The following is an 11,327-nucleotide window of genomic DNA, read 5'->3' as shown; positions in this document are numbered from 1 at the left end:
ACATCATCGAACACATTAATAATAAGAAAAAAAGCTCAGTTATTCTTAGTTTAGATGCTGAAAAAGCATATGATTCAGTGAATTGGGACTTCCTCTTCCTAGTGATGAAAAGATTTGGTTTCTGTAGCGAGTTTATAAGATGTTTCCAAGCTCTTTATTCTCTCCCTACTGCCAGAATAAAAATTAACGGTAGCCTCTCCGATACTATTTTTTTAGAACGAGGATGTAGACAGGGGTGTCCAGCAAGCCCCTACCTCTTCAACTTGTTTATCGAACCTCTAGCCCAGGCTATACGTCAGGAAACATCGTTGAAAGGGATTGTAATAGGAGGGGACGAGTACAAGGTGTGTTTATACGCAGACGATGTCTTGGTGACAATCACGGATCCCAGCTCAGGTATACCAGTGTTAATGGGGATGTTGGAAACATATGGCCTGTATTCAGGGTATGTCCTTAATGTCAAAAAAACTCAAGTTCTGTCATTTAATTTTTCTCCGGACCAGACACTACTGGCAAAATTCAAGTTTAATTGGGAGGCAACTGCTATCAAATATTTGGGAGTGTTTCTGCCTAGAGATCTGACACAACTGTACGATATTAATTACAGTCGTATTAATAGAGAAATATATAGCGATCTCAACATTTGGGCCTTGCTCCCTCTCGACCTTGGCAACAGGATACAGATAATTAAAATGAATATTCTCCCCAAACTACTCTATCTTTTTCTTGCTTTACCTATTCAAATTCCAGAGAAGCAATTCAGAGAATGGAATAAACAGATTTCGAGATTCATTTGGCTTAACAAAAGACCACGGGTGAAGTTCTCTACTTTGCAGTTGCCGAAAGACAAAGGGGGCTTGGCTCTACCTTCATTAAGGAATTACTACTTATCTGCTCAGCTGAGGTCCTTGGTGTGTTGGTGTAATCCATCTTTTTGTGCGAGGTGGAAGACGATTGAGATGTCTCTCTCAGACACGCCAATCCAGTCTAGACTTGGTCATGCGGCTTCTGATTTGGACGATACCTTGACGCCCAGCCACTGGGTCACTTTTACATTAAAAATATGGAGGGGAGTGGTCAAGCAGGCGCAACTCCAGGAAGAGATAAAACTTCTGAGGTGGCCAGCGTATGACCCTGATTTTTTTACCTGCTTCCCACGATAGTAGATTTAAACAATGGGTGTGGCATGGAATCACTGCTGGGTGTTTGGTTATTGTAAAATCTAAAATTATGGCTTTTGATACCCTATGCAAGACTTACGATCTTGGGAAACAAGACTTTTTTCGATACTTGCAACTCCGTGACTATATTGGCAAAAGACTGAAGAGCTGTGTCCGTGGAGACTTCTCGATTGTTGATATTTTCATTGATGCTTATGACTCTGGGAGTAACAGAGCCTTGATAAGTAAACCGTATAAATGTCTGACTAAGCTCAAAGGGCACTCAACGATTTACATAAAGCAGAAATGGGAAAAAGAAATGGACATTGTGATTACAGAAGATGGGTGGGCACGGATCTGGGAGACACAGTTTACCACGACTAACTCCAACATGTGGCGGGACTTCTGCTGGAAGAACATTATACGCTATTTCATAACGCCTAAACAGAAGTCTAAATTCAGTGCTACACCTGCGTTTTGCTGGAGGAATTGTGGGGAAGTCGTGGCTGATTACGGTCATGTATTCTGGTCCTGCCCACTCATACGACCCTTCTGGATGGAAGTTATAAAGATAATTACAGAGGTGTTGGGATTCCACGTGTCTTGTACATTTACCTCATTGTATCTGGGATGTTTTACAGACGATTTAGTTGCAGATGATGTTTACCTTCTGAAAGTTCTCTTGGCTTCTGCGAAGAAGGCCATAACAAAACGCTGGCTCTGTAGAGACCCTCCCACTGTAACACTTTTTACCTCTATAGTGGAAGACGTCAAATTGATGGAATATATGACTTTCACTCTGCGACTGCAGGGAGATTTGGGAAGGAGACGATGGAGAAAATGGCTGGACTTTACAGCTTGTGGCAGCACCCTTTGATGCATAGAATTAGCAATGCAGACTTGTTGACGTATGTATGTGTGGATGTGCAGATGTATGTACAGGTGTATGTTATCTTCCCATGACCTCATACTGTTTCTGTTTTTTCTTTTTTCTTTTATCTTGTTGCATAAAAATGTTCCTAAACAAATAAAAAGTGTCAAAAAAAGAAATGAAGGAGAAAAGTGTTTTGTTGTTCATTCATTTTTATGACATCACTTTGATTAGTTGAGGCTGAGGCCACAGTAAAAACATGGTTGTTGGGCTTCATTCCTGTGCTGAACAGTCGTTTAAGATTAGCTAGTAAATAACAATTAGCTGATGTTGTTCATGAGACTAAAGTCATCTCACTGTGGTAATGTAAATATAATATGGCCAATATTATAGTATTGTCAGATTATTATGATTTATTACAGCAGAGCTTGAACTCTGGGTCAAAGATTCAAGTTGCAGTTATTTATATTTTCTATCACCTTAAATCTTCACTCAAAGACGAGTATCTGTGACAGTGTATATATAGATGTGTTATATATGAGTCAAATATTGTTCGTTTAATATGTTGGCATCACTAAATTTGTCTCAATGCTTACATACATGTGTAAAAAGCAAATGTAGGAGCTGTGATAACTGTGTCTGATAGAATGAAGAGTAGACTGATATATGAAATATTCCTTTATTGGGTGAGAAAATCAGACCATGTCATAACTGCTGTAAGTCACACAGAATAGATATCAGAGCCTTAAACAGGCTGACGTCTGCTAAATGGGTCAAACTGGGCAGAAAGTCTACAAACACATAACATCCTTATAGAATATGATGTAACACTATAGATCAACTTAGCTCAGAATATATAAAGCATATAAACAATTACAGCAATATGATGCAACAAACACAGCAGCTACTGATCCAAAATACTCAAAGCTTCATAGAACTGAAACCAACATTTATTTTAGCTCCATTCTGCTGCGGATACAGACTTTAGGTTTCTGAACATTAAACTTGTTGCTGCCTTTCATAGTGTGTAACTTGAAGGCCCTGAGTACTCTGAGTACTTTCTCCCACACTGGAAACACTGGGATGATCACATTATTTGAACATTGCCTAATAAGACTGATTCAGCACAGACAGTTAAACTTTCCTAGCAGTCCTTCACAAACAGGGAACAGTCTGTCTATTCTCTCCATCTGTCAGCTGCTGCTGGCTCTTCCTCCTCCTCTTCCTCACACACTGCTGAGTTTGTCCTGGTGGATCATCAGGGGTGCAAAGCCTCAGAGATGATGTGCAGCAGTGGGTCCCTCAGTCTGTCCTCACTCTGGACACTTGCAGTCGTCACACATGGAAATCAAATGTGTGATAAGCTGCAGGATTCAGACACAAGTGTAACTTATAAACACATGTTCATACTTTTATTCCACAATCAGAGAGAAAGAAACAGAGAGAGAGTGCAGGACAGACAGACAGGTGACAGTCTCAGGTGTACACACTGCTACACAACAGCACCAGAGAAGCAGGATTTAGTGTTTGTGTTATTACGAGTGTAAACAAGAAGAGTTCCAGATGGTGCAGTGGACACATGTGTGACTGCTGTGATTAAAGCATCTTTCTTTCAGCTTAACGAGTGAACCGTCAGCTCGTTCAAACACACGTTAAAGTCCGTTTGGTACTTACTTTTGAAAGTTCACTCTTCGGCCGCTCCGCTTCTGCCGTATTTTTCGGCTAAATTATCCACACCCAGCTATGAATCGTGGGATATATGGGACCAGGAAGTATACACTGGACCACACTTCAAATTTGGGGAAATGGACGGCGCATTTGGAGTACAAATAGTCGTCGTCGTCGCTGTGACGTAATAGGTCTCAAAATGCGTACTCGAAGTGTGCGGTCGCTGGATTGGGACACAGCCATGGACTGACTTTGGAGACCGAATTAATACTTTCATCTAAAGCAGGGGTGGGCAATTCCAGGCCCCGAGGGCCGGTGTCCTGCAGGTTTTAGATCTCACCCTGGGTCAACACACCTGAATCTCATGATTAGTTCATTACCAGGCCTCTGGAGAACTTCAGGACATGTTGAGGAGCTAATTTAGCCATTTAAATCAGCTGTGTTGGTTCAAGGACACATCTAAAACCTGCAGGGACACCGGCCCTCGGGGCCTGGAGTTGCCCACCGCTGATCTAAAGGAAGCACTGAAGCTCCTTTCCTTAGTGTTTGGAACAGCTGATTATCGCTGCCATGCAGATACTTTGGAGCACGTCTCTCAGTGAGAACCCTTCCTGAGCAAAAGGGATGATTGCAATGCACTCAGACGCCACAGGCTCCGCCTTCTGCTGACACCCCCTAGGCTCTGATTGGCTTCTTGAAGTGATAACCATACAAACTACACAAACTAAGTGGAATCACACTGAAAAACTTTATTTAAAAAAAAAACACAAACCAGAAGTTGAAAAAAAAAAAAATCTATACAACAGGTGTGTGTGAAGGGGTGGAGCCTCTTCAGGGCCGTGGGGGAGGTCTCATCCCAGGAGGAGGTGGTCCTGAAAGAGCAGAGCACAAGTCACATTGGTCTGATAAATACCACGATGTGATCCGATTGGGTGTTTCCAGAGTGAAATCTTACCTCTCATGCCCGGCGGAGGAGGCCTCATGCCTGGGGGGGGCATACCCATTGGAGCGCCGCGACCCGGACCAGGTGGCATGCCCATTGGAGGACCCATCGGTGGTCGCATGCCAGGGGGCGGTCCCATCATACCTGCAGAGAGGGGGGAGAGATTAAAATGGACCAATCATCAGGGAACAGCTGACCCTGTAAGAGAGTAAACTGATTCTTGATAATGAAGAGGATGATCACATGATCACATGATCACTGAGCAGCGCTTTGTTTAAGAGGCTCCTCCCCTTGTGCTCACAGAGGGCCACAGAGCAGAAGCCTCACACCTGGGCAGGTGATCACTCAGTCTCCAGGTGAAGAAAAGGAGAGGAGCAACGACCGCACCAACAGACTCCTCAGCTTGACGCTGCATGCCCGCCATGTTTAAACTACGAAACCTAGAGTACGGACTAACGAACCCACATCTGACTCCTCCCACTGATTTCTCCTTCTGCTGTGATTTTGTTTATGCAGGTCATATTCTGATGGTCAGCGCTACAAACTACAGGTCCAGGGTCTCCTTCTCTACAGGTGACAAAGGAACCACTGCAGCACCATGAGGAGAATGCAGGTCACATGACTGAGGAATCTGAACGCACCTGGTGCCTCACCTGTAGCTTCTTGGGATTTTATTTGTTTTTAAAGAAACATCACATCAAACTTGGTCTTGTTGCCAAGTTGTCTTACAGTGACATCACTGACCTGGAGGTGGGGCTCCTCTGCCCATGGGGGGCGGGGCTCCTCGCCCAGGTGGGTACTGGGTCGGCGCCCCAGCGATGCTGGCGCCTGCTGCGGCGGCGGCAACCGTCCCTCGACCCTGCGGCGTCATCACCTGCCCAAACACAGGAAACTGTCATCACTGAGCGTGCTCAGACACACACACACTGAGACCAGCTGGCATCACCATATTTACCTGCTGCGATGGTCCGCCCACACCTCTGACCGGCCCCGCAAGGCCAGCTGGTGCCTGAGGCATCGGAGCACCAGCGGGAACGCCGCGACCTGCTGCCCGCCCCACGCCTGGCCCTCCTGCCACGCCTGCCAATGGGACACGAGCGATCCCCGTCTGTAGGAGAGGGGTCAGAGGTCAGAATTAATTCAACACAAACAAACACAGTTTCACGAAGCTCCTCCCGCAGGGGCCACTCACGTCCTTAGGGGGCGGGCCCTCCACTGTCATGGAGACCAGGTTCTCCCCCCTCAGCAGCACCAGACCCAGAACACGTTTCTCCTCACGCTCCGGCTGCTTCGAGTTCTTTGGCCTGAAAAACACCCAGAAATTAGTCACGGTGTGGTTACAAATTCATGGGCTGCATCCTCCTGAGGACCCGGCCTTCGCGGTCTACGTGGGCCGGGTCCTCAGAAGGTCGGGTACGCCGGAAGTGCGAGGCTGTGAAATGGAGCGGTCTAGCCTTCACATTAGCGTCACTGCTGACTCACAGGAGTTTAATAACCTCGCCGTCTGCTCCTTGCTTTCTGAAATATAACAGGACACTGGAGTAAACTCTCAACCGTCTCACACATCTGTTTAATCAGTTTTCTGTTTGATGTTTATTCAGCTGTGTGAAAACCCCGGAGGAACCCACCGGGGGGATTATTAAAGTTTTATTTAAAATCTAATAACTTTGATCTCAGCCAAACTGAGTTACTCAGGAACAAATAAAACAAGTTATCCAAGTGACTTATATATCATGTTTGACCTGAGTAGCGAAAGACGGCTGTGATCTGAAAACCATGTGCCGGGAGTTTGCCTGGCACATCGAGCTGGTGGGTAGCAGACGTCTCCGAAAACGTTGGAGCAGTTTTGCAAATATGTGATGTCTTGATAAACCGAGCAGATATTTGATTTTACACAGCTACTTTCTCGCCTGAAAATATCTTCAAAGTTTATTTTGTGACCCAGAAAGAGTAATAAGAGTAAAATTAAAACTTAGTAGCGGTCGCCATTGTTGGAAACTGCAATTGGCTGGGCCACGCTATGAATTCTGGGATATGGTGGGCCACAAAGGACACACCCGACCCATCCTTCAAAAAACGTCGCGTCGCTGTGACGTCCTCAGGAGGATGCAGCCCATGAATTTGGACACCCCTTGTGTCGTTCAGTTGCAAAGATGAAATCAGATCAGGGTGAATGAATGTGATTGGTTGAAAAGGTGTTCAGGTGTGTGCACTCTGTCTCTATCAAGATGTGGACAGGAAGCTTTAATGTTTCCATGGATACAGTTTAAAGCTACCCCGGTCTGATGTGCAACCATCACCTTAGAAACAAAGAACAGCACTGAGCACGCTCAGACAAATCATTCTCTGTAATTGAAATGTTTATTTTCCCGCTCTGTGCCAAAAATCACCAGTTTCTGCTGCTTCAGCTCAGACACTTATGTGACTGTATCAGATTACACTCACAGGGATCGCTGTCTGTGGAAGACACCTTATAAAACCCAGAGTTAACCCTGGCTAGTGACATGCAGCCTCTGGTTCGATTGGTTTTCTCTGTGTGACTTTTAACACCTGTAGCTCCACCCCTTAATCCAGTGTATAGGTGGAGCCAGATCACTTACTTGATCTTCCTGAACTCGTCGCAGTCACACAGGATGAGGTTCATGTGTTTGTCAAAGGCCTTGAAGGTGCCGATGAAGATCCGCCCATCCTGCAGGATGCACCTCATCCTGAAGTCGATGTGCTGCAGCATCTTTGAGCTCTTCCCCACCGTCTGACCAATCAGAAAGAGGGGCTGTGTTACATCATCATCATGACTCACCATTGGAGCCACCACATTACATTATCAATACCCTCATCAAAAACATCAATATTATCAGCATCTGACCAATCAAAGAGACACGCCAGTTCCATCATCAACATCTTCTTTTAGACTCCTCAGGAAAGTCTCCAGTTCTCAGAGCTAAGACAGGTAAGGGGTCAGAAACCAGGGGCTCCCCATCAGCATATCAGAGGTTACGTGTCTTCACCTCAAGGGCAACGTGCTTCAGTGATGAGACGCCCAATGGCATTCAGCCAGAAACAAAAACAAAGTGGGCGGTCCCAAGTTGAACTTCACAGCTTTGAGGTGAGCAACCAAACCAGCCAATGAGAGCAAGGCACAAGGCATTACAAGGCAACTGCAGCTGAGGGGACCTCCACAAGACAGACCTAACAGAACAACTTCCTTTGATGACAGAAATATGTCTGTGAAGGTTCTCAGCCATTCAGGTCATCGTAGTCTAAGGAGCTTGGAAAGAAAAGCGAAAGAGGCAGTGTATCAGAGAAACTCAGGAGTTTTCTCCAAGCACGACATCCCGGTGTATTTCAGACCCAGCAACACACTCAGACACAAAGTGGTTCGTCCCAAAGACAAAACTCCAAAACACAAACTTAACAATGTGGTGTATGCTGTACAGTGCAGCGAGGAATGCCCAGACCTCTACATTGGAGAGACCAAACAGTAGGGCTGCACGATTAATCGTTAGAAAATTGCAATCTCGATTCATACTTATGTGCGATCTCATTTCCAAATGACAACCATTTAAAAAAAAAAAGAAAAAAAGAAAAAAGAAAAAAGACGACGACTGTACCGCATTTTGATCCGGGACGTACTCTGCATGAAAACAAGCGCTCACTCTTCCTGCTCAACAAATGACAAGGGCGGAGCCTTATACCACGTGATACAGAAGCTGTGCCGTGTGATGCTAAAATTAGCAGGGAAAAAACAACGGAGCAGTGTTGCCAACTTAGCGACTTTGTCGCTATATTTAGAGAGTTTTCAGACCCTTTAGCGAGTTTTTTTTTTTTTTTTTAGAAAAAAAGTTGCTAAAAAAGACGTGAAAACGCTTATCGCTTTTACTTTCAACAAGCAGCGGGTGCTGTAACGCAGTCAGTTCTTCTTTTACTCTTATGCTGTTTTGTGGATCACAAGGTTTAAAACTACTCATAAACACACACACACAAAGTAATTCCACCAGAGTGCCTATTTCGGGTCACTTTTGCCGGTCCAAGCCCGGGCAAAGGAGCAGGGTTGGAATTGTGACATTAAAAAAACCAATAATTGCTAAAAGAAATTTAATTTGTAGTTCTAAATAAACTAAATGCATTTAGGACGTTTTTTACTCACTTTATGTCTCTTCCACGATGTTATTTCTCTCTCCAACAACATAGGTTACAATTAGATTAGCATGACCAATTATGCAAATTAGGCGATGACGTCATTTAGCGACTTCTAGGACAACCAATAGCGATTTTCCTTACTGAGGAGTTGGCAACACTGCAACGGAGAGCACGTCAGGGATGACGAGAAAGTGACAGGAGAAAATCCGTTCCGGTCAACCACCCAAACATCAATAACGGGAACCTTATACAGCGCTTCCCTATAAGCGGTTGCCCCATGATCGGAAGGTCAGGGGTTCGAATCCCCTGAACGGCTACCCTGAGGTACCCTTGAGCAAGGTACCATCCCCACACGCTGCTCCCCGGGCGCTGCACTGGTGGCTGCCCACTGCTTCACTGAGTGAATGGGTTAAATGCAGAGAAGAATTTCCCCACGGGGATCAATAAAAAGTGTACATTATTTTTATTATTAGTCCCTCTTTGGGGGGGAAACTCCCACGGGGTTTAAATCTGGGACTCTCCACCATTTGACTCTAGAACTGAAGAAGCTTCTCGGATGAGAGGTGAAACGTCTTCAAGCAACTTAAAGAAGTCCAGGCGCTTTTCTTTCTAAGCTTCTTAGACAATGACAGAAACAAAGCTCAAACTGTGACCGGGACAGGAAGGAAAGTGGTCACTGTCCCACCGGTTCAGAATAAAACCCTGCTGAACTAACAGAGACTACAGTAAACTGAAGCTCAACTTCTGTGGGAATGCTACGTTCTAACTGATGTTACTGTACACTCCTTTTATTCCTACACCGCAACCTTCCACGCCAAGTTTATGCCAACCCAATGTGTAGTTACATTTCTCAGGAGGTGCACATCAGGTTATGGCTTAAGTTACAATGCATAACTGAAGAATAATTCACCTGTAACGATAAGGTGTTAGAGCATACAGGTGCTTTCATAATAAAGGGTCAGCACATATCAATAAAACAGTAGAACTCTAGATAGTGTCTTCCATCTAACCTGCAGGCTGATTGATAATACTTTATTCATGGAGTCTCCAAAAGTTGATTCTGTTCATCTGGACGTAGCGTTTTGTGGGAGAAACATTTCATCACTCATCCAAGTGACTTCTTCAGTCTCAGCTGACTGCAGGTTTCAATCTTATAAACAGTACGTTTGCATGACTGAAACCAGCCCACTGAGAGAACAATGGGCTGAGTGCTCAGTTCCTTAATCATAATTATGCAAATTCTCATAACCATTGATCAACAACCACTAACCAAAACCCACTGATCAATGGCCATGAGTACCATTTACAGAGAGTTGGGGAATGGCTGCAATCACAGCATTGTAAGATGGCGAAAGATGTAACCTTAGGCCTCCTCCTCGATTCAGAGATGGTCTTTATTCATGGAGCTGGACTGGAGCAGCAGGGATCGAACCAGCAACCTTCCCATGCCCTGCTTTGTTCCTGTCAGTGCGCCCCAGGGTGGCTGTGCCTACAATGTAGCTTGCCATCACCAGTGTGTGAATGTGTGTGTGAATGTGTGGATGACTGGATATGTAAAGCGCTTTGGGGTCCTTAGGGACTAGTAAAGCGCTATATAAATACAGGCCATTTACCATTTTATTTAAGCTACAGCCACCCAATGCTGCAAGCCCCTTTCCCAATAAAAGTGCACCACTCTGACCTATGACCTGTCTGTAGCACAAGTTAAATATAGTTATTTCAATAAAGTTAGCTCGACCCTGTTAGCCGTTAGCCTCTCTGTTTGCCACCGAGTTCGCTCATCGTGTGCGCCACTCCAGCAGCTCGGGAAGATGAGGCCTACCGGCACGGAGACCAGAAGAGTGTCCCGGTAAAATCCGGACTCTGCCCCCGGAACCCCAGGTCTCGGTTACGCCCCGAGGTGGACTCGAACTCGGCATTGATGATAGAGCCGGGTCTGATCAATAACACCCCCCGCCTCCCTGACGTCTGTGCGACGTTCCCTCTCCCCGATGTAAACCGTTAAATGAGCGGTAACTGAAACGATACCGCGCTGTCCGCAGCGACAGGGACCCGAACCATCGCCGGAAACGGTACTCACCATGTTTGCGATTCCGATGGCTCTGATTCACACCGGATTAAAAAATTCTGACCCGCGGAGATCCCGCCAGGCCGCCTTTAACAGGAACTACAGGAAATGACGCACAGCCGACCGGAAACTGTGGCAACGCCGAAAAGATTCCCCCTGTGCGAGGAACAAAATGTTCCTGCGCGAAGACTGAAATTGTTAATCACGTTAATTAACGTTAACAAGTTCAAATAAAGTTTCACGTTCACCGCTCACGGATCGTTTGCATGTACATGCTTTCTGACGTCATTAAAATAAAGAAATCTTCTGCAGTCAGCGAAGCAGCTTCACTTTGATACTGAATCACCAAACAGCTGGCTGCTGGTCTGAGATCAGCTAAATGATTTTACTGCTGCAAATTTTGGTACCCGTCTGATACCAGGTGAACCCAGGGCCAGCACTGATGTAAGGAGAGCAGTGCGTCCTGATTTATGAGAT

General features: G+C 45.4%; 1 protein-coding gene across 1 annotated transcript; it reads right to left on the bottom strand.

The window, feature by feature from the left end:
- Positions 1–4,433: 4,433 nt before the first annotated feature.
- snrpb (small nuclear ribonucleoprotein polypeptides B and B1) lies at positions 4,434–11,023 on the bottom strand. Its single transcript, XM_004558940.5, has 7 exons — positions 10,863–11,023; positions 7,243–7,394; positions 5,835–5,946; positions 5,598–5,750; positions 5,387–5,516; positions 4,655–4,786; positions 4,434–4,571 (listed from the first exon to the last, which is right to left on the bottom strand). Exons 1-7 carry the CDS (start codon positions 10,863–10,865, stop codon positions 4,531–4,533), a joined length of 723 nt encoding a protein of 240 aa, XP_004558997.1. The 5' UTR covers positions 10,866–11,023; the 3' UTR covers positions 4,434–4,530.
- Between the last annotated feature and the right edge of the window lie 304 nt (positions 11,024–11,327).

The sequence above is a fragment of the Maylandia zebra genome, linkage group LG5, assembly GCF_041146795.1.
Source record: "Maylandia zebra isolate NMK-2024a linkage group LG5, Mzebra_GT3a, whole genome shotgun sequence".
Taxonomy (NCBI): domain Eukaryota; kingdom Metazoa; phylum Chordata; class Actinopteri; order Cichliformes; family Cichlidae; genus Maylandia; species Maylandia zebra.
This window is presented reverse-complemented; position numbering and strand designations above follow the sequence as displayed.

What these genes read in the sequence shown, in the direction of transcription:
- snrpb (XM_004558940.5), bottom strand. An exon ending in AGGGCCCGCCCCCTAAGGAC is followed by an intron (nt 5,751 to 5,834) that starts GTGAGTGGCCCC and finishes CCTCTCCTACAG; the next exon opens with ACGGGGATCGCTCGTGTCCC. An exon ending in CAGAGGAGCCCCACCTCCAG is followed by an intron (nt 4,787 to 5,386) that starts GTCAGTGATGTC and finishes CCCTCTCTGCAG; the next exon opens with GTATGATGGGACCGCCCCCT.